This window comes from Larus michahellis, chromosome 19 (assembly GCF_964199755.1).
Source record: "Larus michahellis chromosome 19, bLarMic1.1, whole genome shotgun sequence".
Classification (NCBI taxonomy): Eukaryota; Metazoa; Chordata; class Aves; order Charadriiformes; family Laridae; genus Larus; species Larus michahellis.
The window spans coordinates 100958-122262 of record NC_133914.1 but is presented as its reverse complement, the minus strand read 5'-3'; the positions used below and the strand labels follow the sequence as shown (position 1 = coordinate 122262).

General features: G+C 50.9%; 1 protein-coding gene across 1 annotated transcript; it reads left to right on the top strand.

The window, feature by feature from the left end:
* The first annotated feature begins 6374 nt into the window (after window positions 1-6374).
* On the top strand, window positions 6375-21276 carry CAP1 (cyclase associated actin cytoskeleton regulatory protein 1). The gene is made up of 13 exons (XM_074563257.1): window positions 6375-6474; window positions 11814-11926; window positions 12384-12484; window positions 12953-13030; window positions 14913-15056; window positions 15153-15238; window positions 15784-15889; window positions 15997-16174; window positions 18163-18353; window positions 18541-18664; window positions 18767-18849; window positions 19350-19493; window positions 19866-21276. Exons 2-13 carry the CDS (start codon window positions 11833-11835, stop codon window positions 19947-19949), a joined length of 1413 nt encoding a protein of 470 aa, XP_074419358.1. The 5' UTR covers window positions 6375-6474; window positions 11814-11832; the 3' UTR covers window positions 19950-21276.
* The last annotated feature ends 29 nt before the right edge of the window (window positions 21277-21305 follow it).

Sequence of the window (21305 nt, the reverse complement as noted above, 5' to 3'; positions counted from 1 at the left end):
ACTTCTGAGCCGAAGGCGCAGGAATGCCGTAATCCTGGCAGGCGGCCGTGCCCAGCAGCCCCTTACCCCTGTGCGGCTCCTTGCTCGGTGCCTGCACCGCAGCAACCAACAAAGGCTCTATTATTTTCTCTCTTTCAAGAGGGAATGGGGGTGGAGGGAGGAATGAAATGAAAGTGCTGGCTGCGAAGATTGTGAACCCAGGGCTGGAAACAGGAGAAGCAGCTGGGGAGTGGAGAGAAAGGGAATGCGGGCTGTGGGTGACACCCAACACTTTCTCCCAGGGCAGAGCGCTGTGCAAGCGCTAATCTTCGTGGATATTTATACCTTGCTCTCACATTCCCCTCTCTGCAGCAGAAACAAGGAGAGCTCTGCCCTCCCCGCTCAGCAGGAGCACTGCACATCTGTGACAAGTGTAACGCAGAGAGTGGAAAGCAGGCTGGAGTAAGCACAGGGAGAGGATGCACCAGAGATGAAGCAGACACCCATACAGCCAGGGCAAATCCCCAGTGTGAGTGGATTGTGCTGGCTCTGCTGCTCTGTCCTCACGGCCCCTGTGCTAGGGGATAGGGCTGTTGCCTTTTGTTCAGCACATTTGTCACACCAAGAAATTTGTAGGGTCAGTGGCTGAGCCGAGAGTGGCCCCTCTGCGCAGTGGGGCTCGGGGGAAGGATGGCTCATCCTTTGTTCCACAGCTGGGTACAAAGGACTGGAATGAGGATGGAGTTTTAAAAATAACCAGAGGGATTAGACCGTAGCTGGGAATGCTTGACTGGGCCCCACTCTGCCACTATGGCAGGGTCATGGAAAGAAGCAAAAGGGATGACGCAAGGAGGCTGGGAGCTGGCTTTGTGCTGAGCAGAGGGCAAGAAGCAGTATTAGCCTTGGCCTGGGAGCTTCCTGCTCCCACAGGGCCAGAGTTTGCAGTGAAAGGAACAAGGGCGGGACAAAGCCAGTGGCAGGGCAGGTGGGTGCCATCTGCACCCTCCACAAGAGGTGGAGGAGGGTGGCAGTGCTCCACAAGCACAGAGCTTGAGGTTGTTGCAGAGGTACTGACCCCTGCCCTGCTCCTGGCTGGGTGTGCGAGGAGTAACCCTGGCCATTGCTATGACCTGGCTGCCTCTGAGGGGCGTGGGCAGTGCTGCTGTCTCCAAGGGTTTGAAAGATTGCTGCTAGCTTTTCTTTTCAAAGAGTTTCACCAGAAATCGAGGACATTTTATTCTTTGCCTCCTCTTTCTTGGCTCTGTGGCATTTGTGAGGAGTCTCTGTTCAGTTTTTTTGCAGTCAACTCAAGAGACTAAAAGCACACTGAGCTTGAACCGGGGCCCAGACATTCCTAGCTAAGCACACCTCTTCTATTTGAGGCTTTTAAGAAAATAGATGCTGGGGGGGGGGTGGCGGTGGATGACCATGGGAGGTGATAGCACTGAGCCCTGGGCAAAACTCCAGCCTTAAAGCAGAGACCATGTCTTGCTTCAGTTGTGATTACAGAAGGCTTTTGCTGCAAGCATGAAGAAATCCTCTCTGGCATGGGAAGTCTTCCCAGCCAGAATTGCAGGGGGAGATGCTGCCTGCACCTACAGCTGGCCTCCAGCAGCAGCTGTGCTACGGCTTAATCCACGCTAACCTTGATGATGAAGCAAATGTGCCCAAGCATCTGGGAAGTGTTCCCCTGCAGAGCTGGAGTTATATTGCTGCTGCGTCCTCCATGCCGGCTGGAGCAGAGAGGCGTTGGGGCTGATGTACGGGCAGCACTGGCCCTGTGAAATCAAAGCCAGAATATAGAAAATGCAGGGTGTCAGCTGTGTGCTCAGCACCTGCTGAGCTGATGCCTGTAATAGCATATGGGCTGGGGTTGTGCAGCCCAGAAACCATATGTGGGCGCTGGGATTCAGCCCTGATTCCCAGTTGAGGGGCTCTAAGGGGTAGGGAGTTACCTGTCTGGTGCTAGGTGCTTAGGGAGCCTTCACCTGAGTTGGGGGACACTGCTGGCCATGCTGGAAGGGAGCAGAGGGTTTCTGTCCTGCTTAGGGAACCAGGTTGTCTGGTCCCTTTTGTTCACAAGGGAAAGAGCCTTTCATTATACATTGGTGAAGGTGCATGTGAGCAGTGGGCTTTGTAGAAAGAGCCTGGCAGGGGTGCAGGCCCATATCCCAGCACTCAGGTCTTGCTCAGTGGGGAGGGCAGGCTGCTGTGGGCACCCCTCTCTCCACTCATACTCACCAGAGTACATTAGTGCACCCCATACCCTTCCCAGGGCCTCGGGTCAAGCTGCAAGGCTCACCTTGAGCCCTGGGGAAACCTGATGGGTGCCAGCACCCAGTGCTCATGGCTGAGCCCAGACTGGTGGGCAGCTCTGCTGCTCTTGCAGAGCTCTCAGAGGGGCATTTCAGGAGGAAATGCCACAGGGCAGCACCGAGGTGAGCCAGTGACATGCCATCAGGGCTGGATGTGCCAGGGGGAAGGGAGAGAGGGGGCTGGGAGGTGAGGGCGCAAAGCCAGACCTCAACAGGGGGTCTGGACTGGGGCAAAGCCAGACCTCAACGGGGGGTCTGGGCTGTCCTGGGAGGGCACTCATCCTGGTAGGTGACTGAAGGGAACGAAATCAAGCAAACATCAGTTGTGTCCTCCAAAGGGCGGCACATGAACCTGCAAAATTGGACTTGCATTTGCATCCTTTGTTTGTCACCACGGGTAGCTTTGCCAAGAGGCAGGTCCCCCCAGCTCCCCGGACAAGGCAGACAGAGGCAGCGGGACAGTCCTCAGGGTGTCCCTGTTCACCCTACGGGGATAAGTGGAAGTGTGAAAAGTTGCTCCTTGCAGAGGGTGAGGAATAACCCCCTTCCTTATCCACAGGGAAAGGGCAAAGAGCCCCAGGTTTATCTCACAGCAGGAAGAGATTTATGAAACTTTCAAACTGCAACTGGTGTGGACGGTTTTCCGTGGGCCCCTGGGATGGAGGGACCTTTGTGCCCCACGCTGCAGCAGAAATCAAGGGGTTTCTGGGCTGGTTTCATGGACACGTCAAGCTGAGCCAAGCATGGGCTTCCATGAAAAGGGGTATCTGACAGCACAGCCACCCCACTGTGCTGGTACGGTCTCTGGGGTGCTGGATCAGGGAACAGATCCAGGTGGAAATCAGCTCAGCCTGGGAAGCTCTGGGGAGAAGCAGGATTGCCAGAGCAGGGCTGTGCTCGGGACAGAGGTGCTGGCCAGCAGGTCAGGGCGAGCAGGTCCACCTCCCTGGCACACTGACCAGGCTGGGCTCTGTCACCAGCTAGGGAAGGCAGAGTTAACCCAGGGCCAGCTGCGCAGAGGTATTCCTGGGTATAGCTGTCCCCAGGGGTCACCTTGTCTGTGCCATCCAGCTCAGGTCACTTACTTTATCTGCAAATAGAGATTGAAGGCTACCGACCTGTTTTGGTGGGCTTTAGTTAATATTTTGCAAAACCACTGTTTCCAAGGATGTAAGCAGCCAGTATGTGGCCAGAAACTGATGGGGCAGCAAGACTGTTCCCTGCTACCCAATAAAAAATAATCCATTTTCCCAGGAATTAAACTTTAGATTGCTTTGGTGGGAAATGAAATGCCATGTGCAGGCCATCACTCAGGCTTAGCCTTAACAAGAGATGGCTCAGGGAAATCTGAAAGCACAGGACTGCCTTAGCCTCTGCCAGGACTCTGTCTGCTCCTCTGGAGGACTTGGAGGTGACTGAGCACCACAAGGCTGGAGCTCGGACCAGTGGCCCCCTCACACCACAACAAAGCAGGGACAAGTGCTCTCCTTCGGCTGCAACAAGCCAAAAGGCACCATCTAGGGGACACAAAGGTATTTCAGCCATTTCATGGCTAAAAAAAAGGAGCAAATATCCCCACAATGCTTTGAGGAAAGGGGGAACAAGGCATCAACAACCTGGCAGCAGCATGGGGAAGCTGTAAACTTTTCCCTGGAGACAGGACAGTGATGGGCACAGGCTGGCATGGTTTACGGGCACCAGGATCCCCCACAGAGCACTGACCTGGTTTACAGTCCTTCTGTAAACACACAGCTCTTCTGGGACCCAGCCTTACCAGGAACTTGATCTTTGTTCCTTCAGGAACCACACTCAGTTGAACGGACCCACCCCAGAAGCAAACACACCAGCCTGGGGCTGGACTGCAATATCCCCAGCAAGCAGCGCTCTTCCTCTCCCTGGTCTCCGGTTATTTCAAGTTCCCCTACCCAGTCTCGCTTCCTCCTCACAGATGTAGCCCCCGAGGACAGCTCCTGCCTGTGCTGCCCACCAGGATCTCTGCTGCCCTCACACCAGTGAGGCAGGACGTGGCTGGTCCTTCGCTGCTCTGACCACGATAGGATGCTATAAAATATAAGTCATTGGCTGCATGGAAAAGAGGTGGTTGTATCTTATTTTCTATTTTGCATCATGTCAATTGATCCTAAAGTGTCTGATCATGATGGAGATGGCTGCAAGAGGCAGATCAGGTGTTGGCAGGATGGAAAATGAGGCAAGAAAAACAGAAATCCAGGCAAATGGCATTGGTGACTGCAGGGAGCTGCTTGTTTCCTCTATAGGAAGGACAATGTGGTGGTGCAGGTCACACTTGGCTCCGTGTGCTTTGCCAGGGCAGCAGCTGAGAGCTGGGGGGGCTGTACGGAGGGGAGGGGGGATAGCGGTGAGCTGCATCTTCACCGAGAAGACACACAACTCCTATCCACTGGCTGTTCAGAAAAATCAACCCCTCAAAGGCTTTTGAACGCCTCCCCAGCTTGCAGGGAGCATGAAGCAGCCAGAGGAGACAACCTCACTAGATGTCAGCAGAGCCACGCTCCCAGCGATCCCGCTCCTAGCCTTTGGCCGATTCCTCCTGTTCCGGCTGGGATCCCACAGATGGAGCCCGGATCTCAGCTCGGGAGCTCATCAGTGGACGGGCCCCGCTTCCAGCCCGTGCTGCGGCAGACGTGACCATCTATGGTAGTGGAGCAGAGGGCAGGAAGCAGTGGTAAAGTCAGCCGACCTCACTGAGTTTTCTCCTCCTTCCCATCCTGTCAACATGTCCCAGCCCTCACCGGTACAGACGCTGTGTTTGTTTGTCTGCACAGACCCCCAGCTCCCAGGACAGCTTTAACTCCCTCCCCAGGGCTGCTATGACCCGAAGATGCAGAGCAAAGCTACAGGTCCCTCACAGCAGGCAGGGACAATTGCTCTTCCTCTAACCGCAGCAGCAAACACCTTTTTAGAACAAGTTCTCCCTTAATGGTAAAAGCAGGCAGCGGAGCCCTCTGTGAGAACAATCCCATCTTGACTCCAGGGGCCTCTTCCTGGCTCCGAGTTATTTTTCCCTTGACTGCCCTGTTCTCGGACTCTCCAGCAACAAATCTGGGACAACAATATTTATCCACTCTCTGACAAGTGCTTTGAGACCCTTGGGTCAAAGAGGGTCTGTGAGGACAAGGCTCCAAAGTGCTGCGTACCCAGGGAAGTACAGGAGCCCTGTAGGAATTGTTTCCTGTTTGGGATGAGCCAAAAAGTATACCAAAAGTATAACCGTCTTTGCCACACAGAGCCAGCAATGACAACCACCGCTGGCCCTGAGGCCCAGGGGCCCAGAGCCCCCCAGGATTTACCCTCTGTGAGGGTGTAACTGTTTCAATTGCCAGTAGTTCCCCAGTGGGACCCTTCTCCCATTCCACACCCACTACATGCAGCTCGGAGGGGCCTTGACCTCAGCCCCCTCAACACAGCCATTTGCAATTCCAGAGGACCTGATGTCACCCTTCCGTCTCCTCTTAGCCCCAGCCCAGGCCGCCCCCCTCCCCAGCCAAGTTCTGCCCCTGCAAGGCCGGAGCGATTCCTCTCCACAGGAGAGTGGTCTTATCCCATCTAGCCCCACCTTGGGGGTCGAGGGTGCACCCCCCAGCCACATCTCTAGGGCCCTAGCCTCCAGCCTAACCCCTCTCCCGGCGGTTCCCGCTTCCTCCCAGCATCCCAAAACACCCCCAACCCCTCTCAGGGGGTCCTGGACCTTCTGAGGACCCCAATGTCCCACCAGCCCCTCCCGGGGGGGTCTGCAGCCCTCCTCGAGACCTGCCCTGGGGGGGTCCCGGCTACCGCCCCAGCCCCTCTGTGGGGACCTTGGGGACCCCGAAGTCCCCCCAGCCCCTCTGTAGGAACCCCGGAGCCCCACCAGCCCTTTTCCGGGGGTCCCGGAGGGGAGGGCCCCATCCCGCCTCTCGCCCCGCCCCCAGCCCCTCCGTGTCCCCGCCCCCAGGCGAGACCCCGCCCTTCCAACCCCACCCCTCGCCCTCTTCGACCACGCCCCTAACCCCATCCGCCAATCGCAGGGCGGTGTTTGACCGAAGCTCCTCCCCCGCCGGCGCCGCGCAGTGCCGTGCGCACTTCCGGCGCGCGGGGCGGGGGCCGGAAGCGGCGGGTGCTGGGCGGCGCCGGGCGGCGGCGGAGCGGGAGCGGCGGGGAGGTGAGTGCCGGGGCCGGGGGCGAAGTGGGGGGGACGGGCTTCCGGCCGGGGCTGCGCGCTCTGCCCCAGAGCCGGTATCGGCGGGAGGAGGCTCCCGAGGGGCAGCGGCCGCGCCGGGCCTCGAGGCTGGCCGGGGGGTGCCGGTGAGGGGTCGGCCCCGCCCGGGATGTGGGGGGGGCTCCGTCCGCCTGCCAGGACAGCGCTGGGCGGGCGCAGGGAGGCAGAGTGGCTTCTGCCCGGCTGCTAGGGGAAAATCTTTTAAACGTGGAGGTTTCGGGTTAATTTAGTCACGGAACGGTGAAAACTCCCCGACGCGGCTGTTACTGGGGACCGCCACCGCCCACTGGGGCTTCCTGCGGGGAGCGGAGGCGCTTCTTGGGGCGGGGGCCCGGCTGGGGGTGTGTGTCTCTGCGCCCGAGTTCTGCCCGCGGGACACAAATTACTGGGGTCTGGTCCGCCGCCGTCCATCTCGTACGTCGTGTCGGTGGAGGAGCGGGCTGGGGGCCGGTACTTGCCTCCACAGCCCCGGCGAGAGGCGTCAGATCCTGCCCGCTGTGGCTCCGTCCCCTGGAAAAGGAGGGGATCGGGATCTGCTGGCGGCTTTCTGTCCAGAGCCGCCTCTCCCCCGTGATGTGGCGAATGGAGGGGCCGGCAGGTCCCCGGGGCTGGCAGCGCCTGGGTGACTCACGGAGGGAGGGGTGTGTGCCCAGGTGACATATCCAGCTTTCGCCGCCATAGGACTGATGTATCGCAGCCTAAAGCGAGGATATTTCAGTAGTTTGTGCTTCTGACAGACAGGTACTCTCTCTGTCTCCATGGGCTGCGGGTGGCTCTTGGCTTTAGCCTATTGCTGACCTCTCTTGCATTTTGGTGGCGATTAAGGTGGAATAAATATGTAATTGATTGCTTTGGATTTTGTGATAGTGAAATTAAAAAAAAAACAACGATACGGGCATTTCATGCAGCAGGTGACAGGATTTTGCACGTCGGGTTCTGGAATTCCCCAAGACCTGGGCTGTAGATGCACATTGCCGAAAGACCAGGAATCAGTGATCTCGAGAAACTGTGGTACTCCCTTTCTCTTCCTGAGGCCATCCTTGTGTCCCCGAAATATTGCTGAGCTTTCTGAAAGCCAAAAATACCCCCTATTATTCATGTAACAAAGTTCAGCCAAGCAGCCTCTGCTTGAGCAGGCAGAGCTCGGGAGGGATGCTGACAAGATGCGATGCTCTGAATTCCTGATAGGGAGTTTGGTGCTGTATCCAATTTAGCTTAGATCTGAGATCCTCAGTTACTTCCCTGGTGGATTCGTCACCCTGACGGGGAATGGAAATGAGAGGAGCGTAGCAACGGAGTCTGGCAAGTGCAAATCTCCAATTTCATATAATTGCGATGTACAAGGAGTCCTTGTGCTTGCTCTAGTGTGGAGCAAAGTGACACTTTAACTGTTTCTTAATGCTTGAATAAAAATGCCAAGTAACATTTTTAATAACTTCAGTAGGATTTGTTATTTGGGAGAGCTTAAATAGGGTCCAGATGGATATTTTTTTAATTTTTTTTTTTGTAAGCACTTTTGGTTTTCTAAATAAAGTAGATCTGAAATACCAGCAGTAGACACCATGGGTTCTGGAGCAATGTCAACAAGCATTGTTGTACTATAAACAGCAGAGATCTCTGTCTTGGCAGCTGCTGGGAGTAGCAATAGCTGTCTTGTGTTTGTGGCTGGTCCTGACAACTGACTAAAATCAGGCATTTGAGTCCTGTCTTGCTTCAAATAGTTCCTTACTCGATGAGCTGAACTGTTTAAAAAAAAAATTCTTTAGGCTTTTGGATGATACAAATGTTGGGAGTCATCTGGTAGCTGATCCCCTGAGATATTCCAGTGTCAGCTCAGAAATAAACTGTGGTATGTTCTTAATTTAGTTGTCCCATCTTTATTCCTTTTGCCTGTAGAAACAGGAAGTAGCTGATGCAAATTTCACGTTGCTGACAGCAGTTTGTCGGGCTTCACAAAAGCTGAATCTGAACAGAGGCGTAGGTTTGACTTGCTTTGGCTATAAAACTAACATTTGTGTCTTCCAGAATGTCTAAGCAAGGACTCAGGTTAGTGTGCTGTCTCAGGCAACCAGAAGAATTTAATTTATACTGGTTTTATGAAAACTTGCTAACTCCTCTGAGGACCGGCCTTTGGCTGGGACGTGCCGACTCCTTGATATTCTCCAAACAGGAAACTCCTCTCGCTGTGGTGTTGTACAGGATTGGCTTTGGGATAGCTAGTGTTTTTACAAATAAAATCCCTTCCCTCTGTTGCTCTGCTCAGTATATCAAAACAGTCTTGTTGTAGATGAGAGCTTGTTTGCTGTACAGCATGTTCAAAACCATGTTCCCAAGCTCTGATGGGAATAAAGGCTGGTTAATAGATTAACTAAATGTGCTATGAAAATGAATGAACTTTCTGGCCCAGGGTGAAATGTGCGCTTGCTGCAAGTCCATAGCTTCCGCTCCATTGGTAATCAAAGTTCAATTGAATTTAAACAAGACCTAGATTTAAATCCTGCATTATAGTCCCAAAAGGGAGAGCTTCATCACAACTCCACTTCTGTCAGATGGAGAACTCTAACCCTCGCTGTAGCTTGAAAGCCTTTCGTGTTTCTCCTGAGCACGGGATGATGTGCTCAACAAAAATGACTCTCCAATGATCTGTATGTCTCGGCTTCGTCTTTAAAGAGTCAAATGAGATCCTGTTTTATTACTGAGATCTGTGAAGTCAGTTTGTCACTTAATGACAAATTATTCTGCATTCAGAGTGATTAATAGACAAAACACTGCTTAGATGTAGCCCAAGCAGGTCCACTTCGTGATTTATTTTTTTTAATTTTTTTTCCCCTCACTAAACACTGTTCGCTCTGGATTGCAGACTCTGGCTGTTGTTGTTAGTTACAACTAAATCTTTTTATTTCATTCTGGATAGGTATGAAAATGGCAGAAAGAGCTGCATCCACAGGGCAAAGAGCATAGTAAGGGTGAGTCAAGATAGTTTTAGCGGGGAGCGACTGAGATATGGGTACCTACACTAGGACTGCGTGGTTATGGGTGCCTGCACTAGGACTTTGTGCTGCCTGCACTTAGTTCTGATTTTGCTGCCAATTTACCAAGTGAGTTATCTTACGGGTTGTCCTAATGCTGCCTATTAAACAGAAATTAAAATAACTTCACCATCTGCCAGATAGCACTGGGTTTTCAAAGCTGGTATCGAGCACTTGTGAGTTCATGGCCTCTGTCGGGGAAACCCACTGAGACCCAGGAAAGACACGTCAAACGGCATGAGACTGGGAGGAATCTGAATCTCAAGGAACACTTTCTTGTTAAAGGACATTAATCCTGACAGCATATCTAGAACTGGTGGGATATGCTCCTTGCAAACAGCATGTTTTATTGCTGGGGTTCAGAAGCAGCTTTCCATCTGGACTTTCTGGTTTGTAATCCTGATTTGAAATGCAGTTTGTGACTCGGTAATGGGGCTGATCAGATTAGAGCCTCGCGTGGAATGTGGTGGGGATCAGTGGTGCAGAACAGCAGCTTTGTCTGCCCAGTGCTCTGTAAACCCTGATGTCCTTCCCAAAACCCCTGCGTTACAGCTGTCTGTCTTGCTGCACTCTTGAAGCATAGGAGAGTTTCCTTGACAGGTGGCTCTTTTGGGGAAAAAAACCCACCCTTTTAGTGTGCTGAGAGCCAGGGAGGCAGAACCCCGCTCTTGGCTGCACTTCTGCTTGAAGACGCGAGCCCCATTCTGGATGCATGGTCCTGGGCTGCAGCAGAGCACTGACGATCCTGTGGTCAAGATTTCTACATTGTACAGAATAAAAAAAGAGGTATTCATTACTGTTGATTATATGGGTGGCTGCCCACGGGTTTCAGCCTCTCTGAACTTTTCTGTATCTGGAAGGCATCCAGTCACTGCTGTCCGGTTTTATGCACAGTATCTCCTCTGGCTCACTCTTACACAGAGGAGGAAACCGCTCTCTTCCTCTTGGAAGGGGGGTGGCCTCTCCCCTGCCCTCCCCCCCCACATCAGTGCTGCTTCTCCTGATGCAAGCAGCCGAAAGGGGGCTAGAAAATGGCCTTATTTGTCTTGTGACATCAGTGCTGCTTGTGACTAATGCTGGATCTGCCCCACATCCTCTGGAAATTGGGTGAAAACATGCACTTTGGAGCCGGGCTGAGAAGTCTTGTGAGCAAAAGCAAAACCCTAATTAGAACTTCAGGTTTAGTTTCTGAGAGAGATCTAGTATCAGTTCGTCGATGCAGCCGGATAAACCCTGTCTCCCTTTTTGGGAATGCTGGGGAATGCTCTGGGAAGGATGTTCTTCAGGCAGGATTTTGAGCTCTTGCAAGCTGTTGCAATCAGAAGGAAGCTGTGTCCAGGCCATAATTGTGATTCACATTGTAAAATCTTCTGATGAATGGTGATAAGATAAAAATGCAATTGCTGATTTGCTACTCCCTCCCTGCATTCCCTGTGCATTAGTGTGCTTGGAGCGTGACTTGTCTTGCTTCTTGGTGCAGAGTCTCTGCAAAGCAGTAATTAATGGAAAGTTTATATGACACTTAAGACTTTTCCAGATGAGACGCTTCAAATGACTTATGTGCCTAAATCACCTTCCTGTGCAGTGCTTGCAGAGTAGATTCTGCAGTTCAGATAACAAAGCCTGTAGAGGAAGAGGATGAACAGGGGCACATTGTTGTAGAAGAAGCTATGCCTTCTTAGCTTGTGCAGCAGCTCATCTTAGTGTGTGCCGGGGGGCTGACGCTTTGTGCTGTAGCGATGCTGGAGTTATAGATGTTCCTTGGAGGAATTCAAGGCTCCGGGAGGTCCCTGTGGATGCATTTGCAGAATCAAAACCACTAGTTCTAACCTGAAGTGTGTGAACTCCCAGCGAAGCAGTTGTGCTTGATTTGCTATATGGGCACAGCTGGGACTTTGGCCAAGAACTGACTGCAGTGAGATTCTGTGCAGACCTTTGTTTTATCGAGTGGTGTCAATACAACGTTAGAAGTTGTGAGTTTTAGTATCCTTATATGTGTAAGAAGTCCTTACGATGGAGTAAGACTATGTGGCCATTAAGGACTGACTGTGGCAATAGAAAGTGGCTGTGTGCATGGCTGTTGCGTAATCCAAATCCGAGGGTACCCTGCTGCCCATCATCAGGGTGCAGAGCTAGGTAGAAATTATTCTTCTGGAACTGGTAGAGCTTGTACCAGACAGCTGATAAACCCTCTTCAGTGTTTGGTGTACAAGTTTCATACTGTCAGAGGATAATTGTGTTCTGTCTCTGCAGGTTGTGGACAGCGGTAGATATGGAAAGACTGGTTGAACGGTTGGAGAAGGCTGTGGAGCGCCTGGAGATGGTGTGCCAAAGACCTGGCATGTGTGAAGATGGCTCTTCCAAAGGTAAGGCCCAAAGCACCTCTCCAGCAGCATCGCCCCCTGGGAGTATCTGGGCTTGAAGCATCATCTGGGTGATGTGTCGGTGTCGGACATCAGCAGTAGCTCTTGCAGAGCAAGCAGTGCTCATGCAGGGCATGCAAAGGGCTGTTAGCTGAACTGGCTGTGCACAGAGGGGAAGTGAGTTTTGCAGCAGATACTGCGCAAATGCAGAGGTGCCTGCGGTTACCATCTTGCTAAGATAAGGACTTCCTGTGGCTGCAACACTTCCCTCTTCTGTGTTCAGCTGCGTGCTTCGGGCCGAGCCTCCTGCCTTTGGTTGATGTGAGCCAGGAGGGAGGTTGAGCGTGGAGCGGGTGGGAGGTGTGGCCCAGGAGCGCAGTGCATGTGTGTGAGTGCTCCCAGCCCAGGAGCCCACCCAGTGCTTCTCGGTGATACCTTTGTTCTGATTCCTTCTCTGCAGGAGTGGCTCAGTACGTGCAGGCTTTTGATGCCCTTCTGGCTGGCGCAGTAGCTGAATACATCAAGATCAGCAAAGAAGTTGGTGGGGATGTGCAGAAGCATGTAAGGACTTATGTTCTTTCTCCATTCTTGATGCTGCTTGTCCTTCAGGGCTGTTAAGGGCCAAGTTTGCTGTCAGTGTTTGCATTCCTTTAGCACCGTATTCTAGGATGTTTATAATCCCTGAGGATTCAAAACAGATGTAGATGCCCAGATAACCTCCAGCAGATTGCCACCTACACATGTTATGAATCAACTGTCCTTCTTGAAATCTTTGTTAGTTAGGTAGGTGCCTAGCTCTCTTTACAGACTTTGGTGCATGCCTTTAGGAGACCTGGAAACTACCAAGCCCAAGAGCTGTTACACTCTTGTAAGTTTTCTTTGAGGATGGGTGTCTAAAAGAATACATGCTTTGAGATCAGCACAGCTGCTTTCTTATAGACTAGGAACTGCGGGCGGAGGGACCTTTAACGGCTGTCAGCGTTATGCTGGGTACAAGGGAAGCTCTCTCATGTTTCTCTCTGTTCTTAGGCTGAGATGGTTCATGCAGGCTTGATGAGTGAGAGGGCTCTTCTGGTGATGGCATCTCAACATCAACAGCCAGCAGAGGTAAGTTTGGGAAACCACTCATCAGAAACCTTTTATGCCCTTGCCTCAGAGTCAGGGATGACCGCGAGTCTAGGGGAATCTAGGCCATTACAGTTGCTCCAAAAGAGGAACCAGGAGAGGACTGGAGACACTTGCATTTATGAGAAGGCACTTGCTGAAAGCGTGAACTGTTGTGAGTGGTCACCCAATACCAGGCAGAATTATGGAGGTTGATTCTTAGAGCTGCAGAACTGGCAATTTCCAGTCTTTAGAGCAACAAGTTTTCTGTAGCTGTCAGAGCAGCTTGAGTGTCATCTCACAGCTTCTGTCTCGAGTTTCACCTGGCACCAGCACTGCACAATCACTGTTCCCTCAGATGCAACCTGCAGACAGGAACTTGTCTGAGACAGGAGCCACAGTGGGATTTGCGTAGAACGCGCTTTTCATTATGTGATGCTTATAGACTTTCGGGCATTAAACTCCTTCTGAAGTATAACAGACACTTGTCTCTATTGAATGGCCTCTGAATAATAGCTAGGCTTTTAGGATTGATTTGTCCTTAGCAAGTAATTTAACACTTTACCCTAGGCTGCTGCTTCTCAGCAGGATGTGTGACTGAGATCTGATCCTGAATGCATTGGCTTTTCCCTGCTGAGAACTGTTTTTCCTGAGCAACAGGATCCCACTTTGCTTCTCTTTGCAGTTATTATCTGGCTTAGTCATGGCTTCTACTGTTACATTGTGCTAGCTGCATTTCTGCGCTACTTTCCTATTCACTGCAAAATATATCTGCATCTTTTCCCCCCAGACTCAGCATTGGAGGGTTGTTTATCTTTCACCAGGCTTGCTGGGATGCTGCTCTGCATAGCCTCTAGTGTGAGAATCTGCTTACAAATTCCACTGACACGTTATTTAAATAAAGGATTATGAACAAACAACAACCTTAATCTAGTGCAGGTCTTTGTGCAGGTTTTCTTGCAGGAGTCTAGTCAGTTCTGGAGAAGACAGTTGAAAATGCAAAATGTATGAACTCTAATTGCATGTGGTGAAGAATTTCCACATCCTGTTACTTGACAGTGGCACTAGGCTGGAGCTTCTGGAAGCGTAGCCTGGCTGTTGGTCCTTGGAACCTCTCTGTTTTCATTTAGAAGAAGGGATAGAAATGCAGAGGCTTTGAAAAGCAAGCTTTGCCCAAATTTGTCTCTCACTGCTGCCACCAGCAGGAGAATTTCTGATTTTAGAGGAAAGAAAAGTTGCCGAAGAGGCACCTCTGGAACTGTTTATTGGCTGCTTTGCTTTGACCTCAGAAGGCTTCTAAGCACTTTCAGTCACCATTCCAAGTGAACAATACACAGAAACAATTTTTATCATTCAAATATTAAAGGCTTGGATTGACTTGAGAAGTAACTTGAATTCTGAAGTTCAGCTTGGTAGGGTGAGTTGAGAACTTGCTGCGATTCCACTTGTAACGCAGGCTGTAGATCCCAAACTGCAAAAACCTGCTTAGCACCCCCTTTCTCTGAGAGTTTATAAAGGACAGAAAAAATTTGACAAACTGTCTTGGAGCAAAAGAATCCAGGAAAGGCAAATGCTATTTCTGTCCTCGTTACTAACAAGCTTTGTCAGTGTCTCTTGGATTGAACATGAGTCACAGTTCTTGGCGTACTCCCATAGTACCAATCCAGTTGGGAGCTATGACTTCAGCCCCGGAGGAGCCAGGCTGTGGGACTGAGCTCGGCTTGCAGGGAGGGCCAAGCCTGGACGGGAGCTGTAGCAGTCACTTGTGCCAGTTGGAGTCTTCCTCTGAGTGACGATCATCTCAGCAGAGCTGCCCGTGAAGATGTGCAGCCATTCCAGAGCAGTACTAATGTTCTTAACTGTTATCATCCCTCTTGTCCCACAGAATGCATTTTCATCACTTCTGAAACCGATTTCAGAGCAAATCCAGGTGGTGCAGAATTTCAGGGAGAAGAACCGTGGTAGCAAACTCTTCAATCACCTATCAGCAGTCAGCGAGAGCATCCCAGCCCTGGGCTGGGTGGCCATGGTAAGAACTCCGGTGGGAAGTGGTTTCTGTGGGCTGCTGGGAAAAGTCTGGTTCCCTGGTCAACTGCTCCACGCCAATGTGTTCTTTCTTCTTTAGGCTCCAAAGCCTGCTCCATACGTGAAGGAAATGACTGATGCTGCCATGTTTTATACCAACCGGATCCTCAAGGAGTACAAGGATGTGTAAGTTCACCTTATCTCGTAAAGGTGTCATTGAATGCAGCAAACAGGGTGTGTAGGGACTGTTCCAGTATCTAACCACGGTCGCCTTGGTCTTTAATTCAGTCTTCCTTTTAAAGGCAGGGTGTAGTTATAAAGCTTCACTTAGCTGTTCTTTCCTGATCTTTAGGGACTGGATTCCTTGCATTCATGTTGCAGCTGGAATCCCTGGTAGCAAGTGTATTGCTGCTCTTGTCTCAGCATCATCTGGTGGCTGAACTGTGTGCCAGGGCAGCAAGTTGTGTCTCGGGAATGGGTCTTGTTGGAAGTACCAGGCTCCTCAATTAAAATGGGTAACAGCGCAGAGCAGGCCTGTGCCCTTCTGCCTGCAGGTGCCAGATTAATGCTGAAGCTAGAATGTGGTGCTGGAGGTGCGAGGCCACTGTGCTGGTCCAGCTGCATCTTGCTTGTAGGCTGAGAGGTGGAGAGATGTAAAGAACTGTTTGTAGTTCTTGCGTTTTAATGGCAAATGCACCTGCTCACTCCTCATGATCTCCTTGTGTCCTCAGAGATAAAAAGCACGTGGACTGGGTGAAAGCTTATCTGAGTATCTGGACAGAGCTGCAGGCCTATATCAAAGAGTATCACACCACAGGGCTGACTTGGAGCAAAACGGTGAGTGCTGGCTACATCTGCAGAAGCTTCTTAGATGACCGTTGCATGATTATTGCAGCAGATATGGAGCTTGTGCAATTGCCTTTCCTCTTGCTGGCCTCTTACAGGGTCCTGTAGCAACAGAAGGGTCTAAATCACCATCCGCTCCCCAAGCCGGGGCTGCACCTCCCCCACCAGGCCCTCCTCCCCCACCTGCTCCTGCCCCTACAAGCTCCAGTACAGATGACTCTGCCTCCCGCTCCGCGCTCTTCGCCCAGATCAATCGGGGAGAAGGCATCACCTCCGGTACGTGGAAATAGGTAGTGAAGCAGGGGGCAGCCGCGAGCGGGAGTGCTGTTGTGCTGCAAATCCTTGTTTTGCTGCCGTCCCTCGATACACCTGCTTAGAAAGTGTGCTTGCAGTAACAAAAGGCCTGAGGATGAGGCTGGGAGCCCGAAGCAGCCCTGAGGCAGTTCACAGGGACAAAGGGAGCACATCCGAGCTAGAATTCTCAGCCTCATCTGTCAGGTGTAGCAAGAAATTAATCTCTAGCTGGAAGAGAGAGAGGGAGCCTTTTGGTTGCCTGTGTGTCTCACGTACACGAGGTGCAATTTTGCACCTATTCACATCAGCCTCACCTCCATCCCTGGAAAGATGATGAAACAGCTCCTTCTGGGCGTCATCTCAAGGCATGTGGAGGAAAAGAAAGCTATCAGAAGTACTCAACATGGATTCACCAAGGGGAAATCATGTCTGACTAATCTGATGGCCTTCTATGATGGAATGACTGGATGGATAGATGAGGGGAGGGCAGTGAATGTTGTCTACCTTGACTTCAGCAAGGCATTTGACACAGTCTCCCACAGCATCCTCTTAAGGAAGCTTAGAAAGTGTGGGTTAGATGAATGGACAGCGGGGTGGATTGAAAACTGGTTGAAAGACAGAGCTCAGAGGGTCGTGACAGAGCACAGAGTCCAGTTGGAGGTCAGTGACGAGTGGTGTTCCCCAGGGGTCGGTACTGGGTCCAGTCCTCTTCAATATATTCATCAGTGACCTGGATGAAGGGATGCAGTGCACCCTTAGCAAGTTTGCTCATGACACAAAGCTGAGGCAGGTGGCTGACGCAGCAGAAGGCTGTGCCACCATACAGAGAGACCTGGACAGGTTGGAGAGTTGGGCAGAGAGGAACCTTATGAAATTCAACAAGGGCAAGTGCAGGGTGCTGCCCCTGGGGAGGAATAACCCCATGCACCAGGACAGGTTGGGGGTGACCTGCTGGAGAGCAGCTCTGTGGAGAGAGAGCTGGGAGTCCTGGTGGACAATGGGATGACCATGAGCCAGCAATGTGCCCTTGTGGCCAAAAAGGCCAATGGCATCCTGGGGTGCATCAAGAAGAGCGTGGCCAGCAGGTGGAGGGAGGTCATCCTCCCCCTCTGCTCTGCCCTGGGGAGGCCATATCTGGAGTGCTGTGTCCATTGCTGGGCTCTCCGGTTCAAGAAGGACAGGGAACTGCTGGAGAGGGGACAACAAAGGCCTACCAAGATGATGAGGGACTGGAACAGCTCTCTTAGGAAGAAAGGCCGAGGGATTTGGGTCTCTTCAGTCTGGAAGAAAGATGACTGAGGGGGGACCTTATCAACGCTTATAAATACTTAAAGGGTGGGTATCAGGAGGATGGGGCCAGGCTCTTTTCAATGGTGCCCGGCAACAGGACAAGAGGCAATGGGCACAAACTTGAACATAGGAAGTTCCACCTAAACATGAGAAGGAACTTCTTTGCTTTGAGGGTGGCAGAGCCCTGGCACAGGCTGCCCAGAGAGGTGGTGGAGTCTCCGTCTCTGGAGACATCCCAACCCCGCCTGGACGCGTTCCTGTGCCACCTGCTCTGGGTGACCCTGCTCTGGCAGGGGGTTGGACGGGATGATCTCCAGAGGTCCATTCCAACCCCTACCATTCTGTGATATCCCTTTTGTGTGTTACTTGGTGAGTGTATCAAGACACATGTGAAACAAAAGTGAGGTGCTTAGCTTGGGGCTTTTTCCAGCTGCAGAGTGGAAGAGCTGGCACCTTCTGGTTCTGCAGTACATCTTGTGTTCTTGTCAATATTGTGTCAACCGTTCCTTGCTCTCTCTTTCACTTGCTGTCACTTGTGCTTGGGCTTAACTTAGGCCCAGTTGCAATAATTTATTTGTATTTTGAAAAATGTTACCATGATGATTGCTGTGATCACTGATACCTGGTGTTTGTGAAGCTGCATTCTTGGAGCTGGAGCTCAGGTTTGACTTCTCTTGCAGGCTTAAGACATGTTTCAGATGACATGAAGACCCACAAGAATCCAGCATTGAAGAACCAAGGGGGTCCTGTGAGAAGTGGACCCAAACCTTTCACTGCTCCCAAACCATCCTGTAATGCTAATAATCCCTCCCCAAAAACCTCTCCAAAGGCACCTGCGTTGCTAGAATTAGAGGGCAAAAAGTGGAGAGTGGTGAGTGCCTAGCGTCGGCATGAGTGGGTTGGAGGGATGGGAGCTTCGCAGCAGGGAAGGAGGGTCTCCTGAAGACCTTTCTTGTAAGAAAGCAGTTTGCTTTTAGAGGGACAGCACTACCCTGCTGTTCACATGGATTAATTGGTCTGCATTCCAAAAATAAAGTGTGTTTTCCCTGCCTTTTCAGGAAAACCAGGAGAATGCCAGTAACCTGGTAATCAGTGACACAGAGTTGAAGCAGGTAGCATATGTTTTCAAGTGCACAAATAGTACGCTCCAAATCAAAGGCAAGATCAATTCCATCACCCTCGGTAAGTGGAGAAACCCTGAAAACTGCTTCTGCACGCTGGTCTGTTTGCAGAAGGCTGAATCTCCAAAACCTTTCTGTGAGCTACTCTGTCTTTTCTTTGCAGATAACTGTAAGAAGCTAGGGCTGGTGTTCGATGACGTGGTGGGCATCGTAGAGATCATAAACAGCAGGGACGTTAAAGTTCAGGTGAGTGTCTGCGACCTGTTCTCTGTCTGGAGTGTGACTGCTGCACTGTACAACAGGGTGTCTGTAGTATCTGCTTCTTTGAGTTCTGTATTTCCAGAACAGGAATGTGCACCTGTGGAGAACACTCCTGAAACGCCATCTGTCCTACTGCTCTGCCCAGCCCTTGGGAAAGGGCTGAAATTTGCCTCACTGAAGATCAGCTTCAGGGCTCTAGATAAAAAATTAGTTTCTGTGAGGAGGCCAGCAGTAGAATCTACTCCAATTCCAGTTTGGTATCTGATTTGGGATGGTCAATTTGCCCAGCATTCACTGTAGTTTTGTTCTAAAGAGATCAAAACAAGAAATAACGTTGGATTTTTGCCAAAGGTGGGAGTACTTGAATCCAGCATGGGGGCTGGAGTCACACCTCTTGCCTTGAATGCAAACGCAGAAGAAAAATGTTGTGATTGCCCAGTTCAAGCTAATGCTCCTCTTAACTGCTGCTTTGACCACCCTGCTAGGTAATGGGTAAAGTGCCAACGATTTCCATCAACAAGACAGACGGTTGCCACGTGTATCTGAGCAAGAACTCCCTAGACTGTGAAATCGTCAGTGCCAAGTCATCAGAGATGAATGTCCTTATTCCCACAGAGGGTGGTGACTTTGTAAGTGTCAAGTTTTGAAGTCACTGTGGTCTACCTGGGGTCGGGGTAATGCACGGCAGGTTTCGTATTTTGAGCCCTGCAGGGGATGTCACAGTTACAGTGAGGGCTGGAAGGACAATTCTAGACTCTAGACTTGGAGGTTGTGAATGATGATCAGCTGCTAAAACCAGCAGATCAAGTTGTTTGTCTCTACAGTAAGACACTTGCTGTTTTGTGAGAATTTCTTCTTCAGGAGCAGAACAGGCACTGTTTGTGATACAGGAGGGGGCATAGCGTGTATCTAAGAAAAGAAATGCCTAAAGCGGTGGGAGTAGTTACTGGTCTCAGTCATAAACTGTTTTTTGACAACAAATTTCTATTTTTGCCCTCCAGACTGAATTCCCTGTCCCAGAACAGTTCAAGACAGTGTGGAACGGTCAGAAGTTGGTTACCACTGTGACAGAAATTGCTGGTTAAGCAGAAAAGCTCCAAGGCTCACGCCCTCCCCTGGCCCTGCTGTGGGACAAATCTGCTTTCAGATGATTCTCTTAGATTTCTTGTACCTTTCTGCTCTCAAACTGCTTCTCTTCTACCCGAGAGACACAGCTACCTGCTGTCACTGAAATACCTCTGGCTGGGGTTTTGTGTAGGTGGCGGGTCAGTTATCGTCCACATCTATTAGCAGGAAGGTGTATTTTTTTCTCCCCTTGTTCGATCTAACTGCACCAATTGATCAAGTCAGATTTTTGGTGAACTTCACAGCCAGTACTGGCAGTTGGCTTTCAGAGTGTTGTTCGGGTTTGTTTTTGTATTGCCTTTAAGCAAACTGTTCATGTGAGAGAGGAATGTTGTCCCCTTTTGAACAAATAATGGTTTATGTCGGGGTCCTGAGTACCCAGTTGCTGCGGCAGATGGCTCAAGGTCCTGGAAGCTGCTAATTCCAGCTCTATGTACTAGTTGGTGGCATTACAGAACATGGGAATGGCTTTGTTGGACCAAAGGTTGAGGACTTGGGCCGTAGCATTCCACCCTGATTTCTCTTCCATCATTCCTACTAGCTCAGTGTATTTCTGATTGTGCCATGACAGGAGGTTTTATGTTAACCAGTGCCACGAGAAGGCTGCAGTGGAGTAACTGCGGTTAGGCCCCCCCAGCCGCCGCAGTCTGGCGGGTAGCTTGGAGCTGAGCACCTCTTACTCCCATGGCCCTCCACCCTCGCAAGGGAATCTTTGCCCCAGGGCTTCCTTCTCTGAGCAGCTGAACTCAGGTTCAGTCTTCCAGGACAGTTCTTCTGAACCTGTTCCCTTCTGCAGAGGAAGGGTCTCCTTCATTCCAGGGTCAGTAGTGCAGTATTGTAAATACCCAAGTTGGATCAAGTTCGTTCCTCACTCTCTTCCTCATCCACAATCAGTCCCCATAAAGTGAATCCTCTCAGCCTCCCCTTTCCCCGTTGCTTGGCTCTTTACTTTGGTGGAAGCTTGTAGCCTCTGTTCCAGGGCCCTGGAGCAGAACGATGGATCTAAGACACAGTACTGTACTGACCCATAAAGGGAGCTGCACGTGCTTTGATCTTCATTTTTCCAATGCCTCGGGTGGCATAAGCATATCTTAAATGCATTTCCTCTGTAAAGTGTCAATGTTCTTTTTCTCTAGGACAAAACTTACAAAAAAATATGCAATTTTTTTATTTTGAGACTGTCCTGTGACTTGTACTCGTCTTCTCCTGAGGCTTGTGAAAAAACCTTTCTTATGTACTTAAAATTATACAGAAGATAGAATAAAGTTAATGCCAACTTGCTCATTACAGAGGCTCTTGTTTACTCTTTCGGGGCA